Genomic DNA, 14,973 nt, shown 5'->3' with positions numbered 1-14,973 from the left:
TGTGTACACACAACCGTAATAAATACTCGTAAATGTTTTATGTCTGACATGATTTTAAAATATAGTTCATAGTAGGTGGCTTACTTTTTTCTGAATTATAGTACCGCTGTTTTACTCCTTCCGCCCATAATGACATATTTATATTCTTACCACATATCATTGTTCTAGCTGCTTTGACGACTGACCTATTTTCCATTTAAATATGTTATTCCGGTTTGTATGAAATTGTCGTTTGATTTCATATACTATAATTCTGTGAAATAATGGTGATCTCATTATTTGTAAATTCTAATTCATTGTCTGCCCTTAATATTTCGACTTAAGGTTCCGAATCTGTTTTAATACCTTTTATAAATACAATAATATTTTTCACTTCGTATTTATTTTAAATAAAATATAGCGTTTTATAATGAGACAAATCATCTTTGAATAATAAAAAATATTTTGATGCACCTATTAAATCATTTTGCATTAGTCTAAATAAATCTTCACAAATTAATTTCTTTATATTAATATACTTATTGAAAAATTGTTTCTACCATAATGTTCACATAAAATTCAGTATTATTCTGCACTTAGAACTTAATCTGTAATTCGAATAATCTTCATTTTCGTAGTTAACGGGTGTTGTCTCACGACGAAATTTCTCGTACATGAGTTGTGTCACAATGATAAAAGTGAGGTACACAAGTTGTGTGCTGATTAATTCAAATCGATATTTTAAACAAGAATAAAATACAGTGGTCGCCACTTAATGTAATTACTTTGGTACGGGTCGTAACTTAAAACATAAACTGATTGATATCATTTAACGAAAGTTGAAAATAATAAAACAAACGTTATATCAAAAAAATATATATACATATAATGTTATGTTGCATCAAATTTAAATATTTAATACACACATCATTGTTAAAAAAAAAAATTATTATTTTTTGTAAGTAGGTAAAAAAATTACTTTTTTCATTTTTCACTAATTTTTCTACAAACGCTATACTGGTCGATGAGCAACGAAAGGACTGTCTTAATTCTGATAAAATATAATTAATACAATATTATATAGTTAATTTCTAGTCAGTTAATATGATAAAAATTATTTGTGTAGTTATTTTAAAATTTTATTTAAATTATAGTTAAATGAAACTCGTGTAATCCAAAAAAACGAGGTACACAATTCTGTACACGGGAGACAATTCATTTACAGCCTTCCGTTCCATTACTTGTCCATACTTTATAAACACAATTTTTTTATTGTCCGATATTAATTTTAAACCAGCATTTTAATGCAGCTATACCGCATGAAAACAAATCAAATTTTAAAACGGGCAAATGAAGTACGTTCGCTATGTGATTTCTTTTACAATTACCGTTTATACAAGTTAATATATTAATATAATAATTATATTACTTCTGTTAAATTAGAACCATCGTCGACTGTAATATGTTTTGTACTTACCAGTGGGCAGTGGCTCATAACTAGAAAATCATTCTAATTTTTCACACATATGACCTGACACGCACTAATCTAATACCCACATAATATCTGTTGTGGTACTGCTTAATGTTGACTTACTAATAAATGCTTTTTTATTTAAATCCTATGATCTTGTCTTTTTTACAGCATCCGTGCTTCGAAGAATCCGAAAGTATTTATTTTTACAATTTCTTTTAAAATGTCCCTTTTTACCACAATAACATTATTTAATTTATTTTTAGTGTTAATAAATTTATTTTAACCTTTATTATGATTACCGAATTTTCAACTTAATTTGTTTTTAAATTTGGCTGAAAATGCAACCGACTTTTACTGATCATTCACTTCATCTTTAATCTGTTGACTTTTATTCAATAATCAATACTAATATAAGGGTCTTCTGCATAAACCCCAATCTTCGTCTAAATATTATTATCACTTACATTCTGAAACCTAACCTTCTTATTTATTTACATTTATATTTATTTTAATTTATTAACTATTATTATAAAACAATAAAATTCGAGTATACAACTGATGGCTCGCTTTCGGCTTTAATAATAATAAATTAATAAGTCTTAATGGCCAGGAGGATAGGCAACTTAATGTACTACCGTTCCAGGTATAATTATAAAATAAGACAATTGTTTAGTCGTATTCATAAAATAATGGTATAATAAAATGGTTGACCATTTGGTCCAATAGATTATAATAAAAAATGTAATTGCCTGGTTGGCACAACAATAAAATAGTACAATATAAAAATTAACAATACAATGATATAACAAAATAGAAAAGCCTGAATGGCTATAAAAATTAAACTAATATAATATACTCGTACTACAAATTAAAGACCCGTCGGTCATACACACGCGAATTTTTGGTCGACCAATACTCACATAACAGTTGAGACACACGCCTGGTTTTACACCCACGCTACCGCACCAGGGCCTATAGGTATATCAAATAGTTTACAATAAAAGCAAATTGACCCTGCGTAAGTGAGAGTGTGTGCCGACAACTGTTCACGATGACTTCACAACAATAAAACACTGGATGCAGCCGGGACAGGATCTCTAGTATACACTACTGTCCCTACGAGCAACGAGGTACACCAAAACACGCTGAATCACTACACAAATCGCTGGTAATTTTGACCACCCTAAACTGGAAACAAACAAATCAATGGTGGCAATAAAATTGCAGAGAACGATAATTAACAGACGATGAATTCAAAAAATCACAACAACGTGGTTTGGGACGACTGCAACCAGAACATAAAAATGGTAAAACACAAGCTTACTGGACAGCGGACAAAAGTAAAGTGCTTGACTTTTACATGTAACGGACGGAACAAACGAAAAAACTCAAAAGAACGGTCTTTCAGTGCCACCACACTAAACAATAAGCAATGGAAAAACTAGGAACTTTGTGACACTGAAAGCATGACTAAATGAATAACTTACAGTTTTGAACATAACCGATATTATAGAAAACACTGATTATGATTCCACAGCAGGCTGCTGGCCGGTCGCACACGGAAGCCTGATAAGACTCCGCCGACAAGGCTACCGTTTACGTGTAAAGCTACGTAAACCGTTACGTGCACATGAAAATGATAACATAAAACAACGCATAACAGAAAACAAAAAATTGCCATATTGGCGTGAACAACAACTAAGAGAGCAATAAACAATGACTGCATAAATCCTAAATATTCGCGGGAACATATTCATTATAAATATAAGCAAAATATTTATAAATAGACAAGTCACTTTGAAGATAAGGTATTTTTTTAAATTATTTAATAATATATTATTTCCATTTAAAACGATTCAAATGTGTTTAATAATCTAAGACATTGTTTCTAATTGGTGGTCCGCAGACCCCCAAAGGTCAACGTGTTGATGGTTGGAGATCCGTGGTTACACTGATTTTTTTTTCATTTTTATAATTAAACAAAATTGAAAAGTAAGTAATCACAAATAAGAGGTAAATAACAAGTTAATAAGTTAACAAAATAATAAGTTTTAGCTAGGGGTCCGTGGCTCAATGTCAATTGGGAATTACTGATTTAGGATTATATTTTTAAATTAATTTCAAACTTAATGATTGTGATAGGTTATAACTTAATATTTTAAATTATACATTTTATATAGTATATTTTGGGAGTTTTAGGGGTTTTATTTCTTAATTAAGGATTAAGGTATTTAAGATAGACAGTAACACGAATTTATGATTATAAAAATAGTATAATATTATGAGTGTAACGTACAACTGATTTTAACACACGTCGTATGGCGTACTCTGTCCGAGTTATTCGTGTACAAACCAAAAGTCCGAGTAAACGAGTCATTCATGTGTATGTGTAACATTGAGAAGTATTTACTTATATTCTAATAAAAGCTTGAACTATGAAATATAATATATTAACAGGGACATCCACGTGCCTGCATACTAATTTTAATTGTGCATTTCAACAACATTTTACATTTTAAAATCGCCTGGCGTGAATAACGAATACCAATTAACAAGCACCAATGAACATTTATCTACGTAATCAAAGTGTAAATTTTTATACCATTCAATTTTTTTTTTTGCATAATTTTACATCAATTTTTAAAATTAAAATTAACTTATTTCTGTTTTTAGAACGTTATAGTTTCACATTTTGTTTTCGTATTAAATTTATTAACCATTAATCTAATGAGCAATAATTATGTATAAAGGTACTACTTAACGGTTCTATAAAAATTCATTAAACGTATAGAAAAACTTTTTTATGTTTTATAGTGTATGTATATTGAATATCATACAATTTTTAGATTTTTCTTGTAACTTAGAATTTGCAATGTAAAACTGTTATTATGTATATATAAACCTATAAGTATTTACATATTATTATAATATCAAATATAATATATAGGTACATAATATATATATATTCAATACTATTTATATTTTACAAAATTATGGGAAAATATTTTATTTCACTATAACTGAACAAATATAAATAAACGAAGTATTAATATTATAATAATATCATCGATAATACTCGATACCTATATAATTATTAAAAACAATTAATGATTCATATTTTATTCACTATTTCTTTCAAATGATTTATAACACATTAAACTCTCATTCTTATTAGTTGATAATTTTTAAGTCTGTTTCTAAACACAAAGTACCATATTGATCCAACGACTATAGATATGAAAATTGTTATATAGTAGCCGTCCACGTACACTCCACAACTTCCTCCATTTGCGGCACATACCTGTATACATTACAATAAATGAACAGTGAACACCATATTAAATTGTAATTAAATAAAAATCTAAATTATAGAAATACTATCTTACGCGTTCATTTTGCGATTAATAATAAAAAATATAGAATTATTCGAATACAAAATAACTTCTTATCAACTATAGATGAAACATTTAAACATTAATGATACTATAAATAATAAGTATGCCTTACATTTTTTAAATCTGGAGTAAGGCAGTTGTTTTTTATATCGTTTGAACATGTACTAAAAGTTAGAAAATCAATCATTTGTAGAACCAATGTATTTGGTATTAACCATCCCAGAAAGTATAATGTATTAAATAACGCCATATACGTGCCGCCAAAACATGGATCGCTTAGTCGACAAAAGAAAGCGTATAATGCTAATAACATGAAAAAACTCAGCAACTGAAAACAAAAACAACAACTGAATTCATATTTTATAATATAAAGCTATTAAACCAGAATTATGCAAATTAATTATTTTAATTATCATTAAATTTAAAAAAGTAAAAGTTTTATAATTTCGAACCTATTACTCAAAATAATTCAATATTTAGAATGGGTTTTTTTGTTTGTGTATTATTCTACTGACAAATACCTAGAACACCTTATAAGTTTGGTTTTCATATCTTCCACGATTGCAGAGTTATATTTATAATTTAATAATAATAATTTTAATAATTGCATAATTCTGGTTTAATTGCGTATGTTATCATATGTTGATAGGATAATTTAATAAAAAGCTTCAAAATAAAAAATTATGTTAAAATATTTAAAAGTTTCGTGATAGATTTGGTTTGATTTAAAAAAAACTTAAATTGCCCATAACTTAAAAAATAAAAGAGTTAGACCCCCCCCCACCTTAAATATTATTTCTTCATCATTTTAAGAATACTTTCATACGACGGCGATCGGTCACTTCCCCCGGAACACATTGTATAAGTTAGTAATTACCTCATTCACTGCAAAAATTAATGCTAATAAGCAATAATAATAAACAGGAACTTTTATATCTCCATTATTGTTAATTAAACTAGGAGTATAATAAACCAATCCCATGCACGTAATACTCCAAAACAATCTGAAACGGAATTAATACAAACATTATGTAAATAATAAAAAAAGATGATTTACTAGCTTTTTTTTTCATCTTTAACCAACAGCAGAGGAGACTGTGTGAACAATACTACTCCTCTGCTGCTATTATTTATTGATAAATAAAAATTCTGCAAAAATAGCTTTATACATAAAGTATATTATTACATTAATTTACTGGCTTATAATTTACGCTTAATGTGCTATAAAAAAATAGCTTGTTAAACAATGAATTCTATCAGAAGGAAATTAGGCATCTTTGCCTACCAATAAATTAAAAAAAAAACACATTCTTTAGGGAGGAGTTTCAGCTCTACTATATCATTATGCCCACACTTGTGAGATAATTCATTTTTAAAACGATATTAAATGGTATATTATTAAGGTTAACGATGAGTAAATCTATAAAACATTACATAGTATAATCCATATAAAACAAGATGAGCAATAAAAAGAAAATTATGTTGTATGTTATAAACAGAGATTCACCAAGCATACTCTCATTTCATAATACTATTATTCTTTGCTTTTATACATTTTATTTTTATTTGAAGGATCGGTGATTTTCAAGTATATTTATTGATTTTTTTTAATCACTTAAATTATATTTATATATATAATTATTATAATATAAGTGTTATTTAGTTTCAATGCAATTTTGAACATATGTTGTAAAAATGTAAGAATAACAGTTCATACGTAAATAAAAAAAAAAACCAGAATTATAAATTAGAATAAATTCATTATTAAATTATGGAATACATGCTTAGTATATTACTCTGTAGTCTACAGTATATATATTTCACTTATTCGCACTAATCGAAATCAATTAATAAATTAATAATAGAAGCTAACGATTGGCAAATAAATAAATATAATAAAATTTCCAATTCATCGATTAATAATATTAAATAATTTATTTAGGACTTTGGTATAATAAATAAAATAAAGTTATATTTTATCTACCTGATTGGTGTCATTGTAAGATAGTAATCCATGCATTTAGGACCACTTATGTGTTTTGATAGGAAAGTTGTCATAATAAATTTCATAGCATACATGCCTGTTACTATTATCATAATATCATCTTTAGATACTCCAGCATCGATTAATTTCAAATTTGACGGAGCTTCCATTGCAGAAAATCCAAACTATTATATAATACATAATATTGTATTTATAATGTAATTTATATGAGTACAAAAAACAACAAAAGATATTTTGATGAAACTGAATAGTATTCACCCTAGCTGTCAGCAAAGCGATTGCTAATAATTTTATTTCTGGCTTCTTTAAAATGTTCCATAACAGTTTATAATTTTGGAAAACGCTGATCCTTTTGTGATCCAATTCCAAACTATTACATTTCTCTTTTTTAAATATACCAATCAATATTGTAATCAATACAAATATAATGCCCCATAAATACATAAAACCTAGAAATAAAACAAAAAAACAATTTGTACATAATACTGTAGTTTACTATAGACTATAACAGCATGATATAGGCATTATACATAAAGAAACCAATATTAAAAATTTAAATTTAAGTATAAAATGTTTTTTATTAAGTATTTTAAGTATAATTTTTACTCTCTACTATGATGTATATCAGTAGTCACAGGCTCATAAATATTTACCAACACCCTCAATACAGTTTTAGCAGTAAATTTAGTACATTTTTGATCCCGGTGTGTAAAAATCTTTTATAATAAAAATTATTCCCGAATATAAATTATGCTGTGAAGCTAAATATACTGAATAAATTAAAGATTATATTTCTATGAAAAGTATAATGTTTTCTAAAGTTTTTAAATATTAGTTTTAATTAATTATAAAATAATTTATAATATTTTAAATATAAATGCATTAGCTAAATATTTTTTCCTATTATTATATTTTTTACATAGTAAAAATTTCGAGCTATCAACGATTTTTTTTTTGCCAGTTTTATACATAACATACGTTATATATTGCGATCCTTAACTAGAAGGTTAATCTCTGATAGCAAATTTAATTTAAATGAGGTTTTTAAGAGGTCAAAATTTAATATTCTCAGAATTTAATTACAGTAGGTACCTACTAAATGCAGGGATACACTTACTAGTTACTACTATACATAGCAAAGCGATTAATAATAATAATATTTTCCTTATTTTTGTACTTTAAGTTTTATTTTAATTAAGAGTAATTTAGAAGTTGAAAATGGCTACTACCGATATTGATTTACAATGGCTTATGATGGTTTTGTTGGAAATGTGATTTGATATTATTATATAAACCTTTAAGTATTTATACGTACTTTGTAGTGTCATTAAACCACCCGTAGTAGGTGTAACTCGAAAATATTTATTGTTAATGTCTTCGGATACTAATAGAATTGGGCCAACTGAAGCGATGAACATTCCAATTGGTAATCCTACTGAATTGCACGTAGCACCATAACCCACATTATTTCTGCACAAAAATAATATTTTAAATAACAATGGAAAATCAAATTAAAAAACAAAATATAAAATTCAACAGCTTTGATTTTGGGTACAAAACAGAATCCTTACTAAATTAAATATTAAAATGAAATAAGAGACCGTTAAATTTATAAAACAATAATAACATATATTATAATATCAAAATACAAAACAAATTGATAATATTCCGTAATAGGACGGTGTTACCAGCTATTATTACAAATACGAATATTACACAATTTAAATGTTAAGTTGACATAGTTTTTTTAAAATAAAAAAGGTAACTTGTTTCGAATGCAATTTGGATAATTCAAAATATATACTTTACTTAAAAAAGTATACACAATTCTATATAATTTTAAACTGTTTTAAATAGGTACGTCTTAACTATAATAAATCTTAAATATAACTTATTATTATCTAAAACCAGTATTTTTTTTTTAATATGCTTTGTATTTAAAATAATTAAACTACTAACTTTTTCATCATAGTTAATGACCAAGCATCAACAACAACATCTTGAATCGCAGACAAAACATTGATGGAGAATATCACACATATGATCATCCTAAGGTTTGGTTTGCCTGTTTCGGGTAACCAATTATCGATATTCTTTGATGTATAAATCAAAATTGTCCCTAAAATCATCAAATTATTTTTAACAAAAGAAAGTAATAAAATATAGAGTAAATTAAATTTATAAAAGGTTCACAGAAATTACGTTAAAATTTAACTGGAAAAACATTTGAAGTTTGTTTTTTACATTTTAGTAAAATATAAAATAATGATATAGGTACATACCTATTAAAAATTGAATAGGCAATAACCACGATTTTCTTCTACCAATCCGTTTTATGTATAATGAATCCACTAATGGAGCAAATAAAACCTTCATTGTATAAGGCCAAAGCACAATACTAAATAAAGCCTAAATTAAAACATACAATTATGCCACTTTATGTTTTATATTTTTATAATATTATAATTTATTAAAAAAAAAAAAAACAATCTTATACATTTTAATATAAATAGTTTTTTTTTTTTTTAACATGAATGTAATAGTTGGCGAATTACCTGTTCTTCATAAGTCACCATTTTTCTACTCTGTAAAATTATTGGAAAAGTACTGGATAAGCCTATAGGAAATCCTTGCAAGATGTAAAGGAATAACAACAAGTAGAAATTTAACCAATCTCCCTTCAGATTGGGAGTGTTAGTTACGGTAGATTTATTAACCCGAACTTCCTCGGGATCGTATTCATCTTTGTATGATTTATCCATGATCAACTGACGTGAAAATGGATTGTTCAGAATAACACGAAACCTTTAATAAAAATAAAAGTATTAACAACAAACAGAAAAATATATAAAACAATGACAACATATTCAAAAAGATTTAACTATATTGTGGCATTGTGCTAACGCTAATTTAATCGTAATTTAAATGATTCACAGATTTACAATAACTATATATTAAAATATTATTATATTAAAAAACTTTATTTAATTTAAACAAATAAATATTATAAATAACGGAATCATATATTATGTGACATACTTAAATTAAGTTTTAAAAATATTTCACTATTTTAAAGCAGTAGTTCTTAACTTTTTTTAGATCAAGGGCCCTCATGAAAAATTTTTAGATACCACGGATCCCCCTACCAATTTTTTTTTGAATACAAATTACGACGTATTAAGGCTGCGATGGACCCTAGACATGAGTATCGTGGACCCCCAGGGGACCACGGACCACAGATTAAGAACCGCTATTTTAAAGTATATATGAACTCCCACAAACCACGAGACGAGAGTATTATATAAATAACAGAATCAACACTACGAAAGTATATTCCATAAAAACATGCCTACAAAATTTATTCCAACTTTCGTGTAATCTAAATATTATTGAAGAAATAAAGGTATAAATAAAATAAACAATAATTTAATGTCTTCAGGGCCATAAAACCAGTATAGGTATATCAATTTGTAATGCATTATGTTAACCATATACAAATGTGATCTTAAGATAACAGTACAATTTTAATAATCCAAATTAAAAAATATTTATTAGATTTCATTTAAATTTAACGAATAAAAGTTATATATCTATCTTACTATTTTCCACTCAAACATTACATATTACTATATTAGTGTATCTATATTTTAATTTATGCCTAAGGACATTTATTAATGCATAACTATTTTTATCTATTTTAATTTAATATTATTTATCTGTGTTTCATTCTCAAATTGATGCAATTAAATTATTATAACCCATTTTATAAAAACTATTACACTTAATTATATTTCATATTTATATATTTATGTTTTTATTGATTTTTAATCATTAATATTTAAATGTATTTATCGTATTAATTTACGCTTACGAGTGTATAAAAATCTATTGAACACATACAAAAATCTGATTAAGCATGTAATTAGTATACTTATATGATATAATATTATTATTATCGTTGAAACGATTAGTTATTGAAAATGAAAATGTTCAATATAAAAATCTTTATAAAATAATTTTTAAATATCATAATAATTAATAAAGTGTTTTTCGATTACTTACTTTTAAAAATATTCGTGTAAAAATGATTGATTCCCGGCACGTAAAAAATCAAAATTAGAATGTTTTTTTATAGTAATCACAATTTTTTTTATAATCTCCCATTAATTTACGATGGATAAATACATCAAATTAATTCTATGACCAGCGCAAGCGTATGATTCAAATGCTTTGATTATGTTTTGCTCAAAATGTAGTAAAAAATTAAAAACACTTGATGTAGTTACACGATTAAAGAATATACTACGAATGATAGAAATCAAATGGATTCTTGCTTTACATCAAGTTTTATAATATTGAAACTAAAATTCCGGTTATAAGTATTATAATATAAAGAGTGGAGACTGAGAGTTGACCTTCATATTATTATACTAAGAAGTTCTATAACTTTATAGGCCCTTAGTTATATTTTTGATGATGATGAGAAAATTAAAATTAAATAATATTTATAATAGCTTTATTACAATACCATAATGCATAGTATAGCACAATATGGTACATTATAAATTAAAAACATTTTCCATAGCTCAATAGTAGGAAATCTCTTATCTGGACGATGAAGGAGTGAACATACTCATAGATGTTTTACCTCGTAAAAATATTTAGATATTTATAAGCTATTTTTGGAACTATAATTGTTCTGATTATGCATGTATAATAACATTGTTATGATTCAGTTAAAAAATGTCGGAAATATTTAGTCACACATTTTTATTAAACGTTTAAATATACATTTTTATGAAATTGCATTTTTTTAATTTCATTAAAAACGAGACAATATATACAGACTGAACACATGTGAAAGTAAGAAAACGGCAAATGCCACGCTACGATTAATATAAAATTATAAATTAAACCCAATCAAAAAGTATTAAATGTATAATTCTATATTTATTTGTTTATATTGACGTTTTGAATGCAATAAAGTGTACATTTTACTGTACCTATCTGAATAAATTAATATTCCTTATTCGGGTGTGCTCAATTATATTATATTATGGGACACTGCCAAAAAACGCACTTTTTAAACAATATAAACGATACATTACTGTCGCCTGACAAGTGAATATGACTAAGAAACTAATACAATATTGGTATCTTATGCCAAGCACTTGTTAAATATTAATTTAACAATTATATATATCAAGAAACAAGAAATATTGACGTTTTTTAAGATGATACAAAATAATAGTTTTGAAACAAAATTATTTTCCACTATTTTATCTTTTTTTTTTTTTTTGAGTTATTTACAAAAAAAAAAATTCTACTTCAGCTAATATAGTATAAACCTAATATATTACCAATTTTGTTGAAATCGAAGTCCGATTGGAATTAAGAATATTTAGGTATTTAACATAAACCGTAACACGAATGTTTGATTAAAAAACAGTATAATATAAATGTAACTACTACTGATTTAGATCCACACCGTATGACGTTCCGTTTACGAATAATTCTTGTACAAACCAAAAACCCTATATATATTATACGCATCATCGGCGTCATTCCAACGCGTGTGTGTAACATTTAAAAGTATTACCTCATATTCTAGTAGAAGCTTAACTATGAAATAAAATATATTGACTTGTGCACCCGTAAGTATACTTAAAATGTATAATATAAGTATATTAATATTAATTGTATATTTAGACACCAACCCTCAATTAATAATTTTTTTGATTGTATGGTTGACCGCAATTTTTCAAAACGAATTTTTACCAATGGCTTGGTCAAGATGACGTCTGCAATCTAGTCATCAGTCCTAATGTACTGAAATTGAAATAATCCGTCTTCATACATTTCTCTAGAGAAATGATATCGTACGGTTAGGTTAGGTATGGTTGTTTATGTATATTATTGTTCACTCACTTTCGATGAGCTTATAATCAATCGTGTCATTCTTTTACAGTTTTACTTGCTGCCATGTATTCTACTTCTGTATATAACAGTGTTTCCCAACCGGTGGTCCACGGACCACAGGTGGTCCGTGGGCCAGTCATAGGTGGTCCGGGTAACCTTTCTTCGTTTTCTATTAAAAATTATTTTATTTTTTTTTAAACAGCGAAAAATATTTTATTTCACCATAATATACAGTTATCTTATCGTTGTTTCTGCCGACGACCGATAAGTATTTTCCACTTTTATAAGTGTGTAGGTATCAGGGTAATAAGGGTACAGTAAAATAATAAAAATTTACATTTTTCTATAAATTTTGTGTATTCTTGTTAATGAGCAAAAAAAAAAAAAGGTCTTCCTAGTTTGCGTAAAATTGAGGTGGTCCGCGACATATAAAATATTGTAGAAGTGGTCCGTGGTGGTAAAAAGGTTGAGAAACACTGGTTTATAATAATAACAAAAGTAGTATTGTTTTTGTAATGTCCACGACATTATGGTTGATAGTTTGATACGTATTTAAATAAATATTCCGTCATTGAACGTCGTTTTGAATGTCACCTGCTGCGTAATCTGTATCACTAAATATTTCTAATGATGATAAGTGTATTATTATTAAACCATAGTTAAATTTTTCTTTAAACATATCGTATAATACGTTTTATTAAGTTCCAATGAACTTTTGTCGAATTTGTTAAAAAAATACTATCAAAAATTTACTGCATACTCAATATATCTAGTCCTGATCCATATATAAGAACAATAAACTATACGCTCTGTTTGTTGATATTTAATATCAATATCTCTATTTAATATTTCCATTTTTTTCTGGTTTTCAAGTGTATGAGAATTGTTAATCGGCATTGATATCTTCTTTATATCCAACATGTTTAACTTATTAATTATACTACACGCATAATTTGACTGATGTACAAATATTATATTATTCAGGGTCGTATTTAGAGGGACATCAGGGGGCGGCTATTTTATATACAATTTTATCAATTTAATCCTCTTATTTTATTTTTTTTTATTTTTTTATTACATACACCATCTACTGGTTCATAGAATTATATAATTTTGAATTTTGAATAGTGACTTGCGATATCAAAAGAAGGTAAGTATTTGAAAATAATTGTATTCATATACTTAATTAAAATTTAAAATTAATTTTTGAATGTTGCTGGTCATATTTACTCACAGATATCTATATTGTTATATAGATGTCTGTGTATTTACCTATAATATTATATTTATTTATAAACATAGAGTTTAGTTCAATAACTTTTATACTTTTTAATGCTATTATATATTTTAGAGCTGAATGCTTGTATGCTACCTGCTAATGCCAAAACCATACCAATTATTATTATTGATCAATATTATTATAACAATTTCATATTGTTTCAAATAATATTGCTAATATAGGTTAGGCGAATAACTGCTTATATTTATTAATTGATTGTATTGATTTTATACGTTATTCACTTATTCATTATTTATGTATGGTTCATTGTCATAAAATAAATATTTATTAAGCCCTGAAGCACAAGTTGGATTCAATTTCCTACCAGAAACACACTCATGGTTGAAAATCGAAAAATATTTTTTCTGATAAATTTTAAAGAAAGGTGGGTAAGTGATGACCTCTACTGTATAGTAGATGTTGGTCACTGTAAACAAATATATATTATAATTTTAATTCAATGATGTATCATTATACACGAAAACCAGTTATAAACGGAGATGATCCGTCGACCTATATCATGAAATATTCCAGCAAATTATTGAGTTTTCAGTGAACTATAATTTGTTCGGTTGAATTCATTAATTTCCCCTTGGAAGTAGACGTTGGTCCTTGTAATACCTCAAGTTTACTGGCTGGCTTTGCATTCTGTACCCGTATTTATAGACATGGTGTCATATATTACGTCAATAACGTGCAGCAGTATTTGGGAAAATCCATCTTAGCACAAAGACCTTCGGTGCCATTTGTTGCTGTCGTCGGCTACTGTTGTTTTAAGAATCCCGATTTTGTGCGATGGCGCTTGCCGCTTGGTGTTGATCGTCGAAGCCGTTGATGATTGTTGTTTCTCTCGGTGTATCCCTTTTGATTCTACAAATGATTTCTTTTTTTGTTATAACTTATAACCGCCTAGTTTGTATCA

The 14,973-nt window shown here is 26.6% G+C and overlaps 1 protein-coding gene across 2 annotated transcripts; it reads right to left on the bottom strand.

Annotated features, from left to right (window-relative positions):
- Positions 1–4,557: 4,557 nt before the first annotated feature.
- LOC114125611 (acetyl-coenzyme A transporter 1-like) lies at positions 4,558–12,356 on the bottom strand. Of its 2 annotated transcripts, none has more exons than XM_027989336.2 (10): positions 12,214–12,356; positions 9,409–9,658; positions 9,136–9,262; positions 8,813–8,972; positions 8,169–8,323; positions 7,112–7,302; positions 6,833–7,017; positions 5,726–5,852; positions 4,961–5,176; positions 4,558–4,754 (listed from the first exon to the last, which is right to left on the bottom strand). In XM_027989336.2, the coding sequence occupies exons 2-10, from the start codon at positions 9,613–9,615 to the stop codon at positions 4,608–4,610; spliced, it is 1,515 nt and encodes a 504-aa protein (XP_027845137.1). In that variant the 5' UTR covers positions 9,616–9,658; positions 12,214–12,356; the 3' UTR covers positions 4,558–4,607. The 2 variants fall into 2 exon arrangements, with proteins under 2 accessions (XP_027845137.1, XP_027845136.1); XM_027989335.2 differs by lacking the exon at positions 12,214–12,356 and adding an exon at positions 10,916–11,189.
- Positions 12,357–14,973: the final 2,617 nt, after the last annotated feature.

The sequence above is a fragment of the Aphis gossypii genome, chromosome 2, assembly GCF_020184175.1.
Source record: "Aphis gossypii isolate Hap1 chromosome 2, ASM2018417v2, whole genome shotgun sequence".
NCBI classification, from domain to species: domain Eukaryota; kingdom Metazoa; phylum Arthropoda; class Insecta; order Hemiptera; family Aphididae; genus Aphis; species Aphis gossypii.
This window is presented reverse-complemented; position numbering and strand designations above follow the sequence as displayed.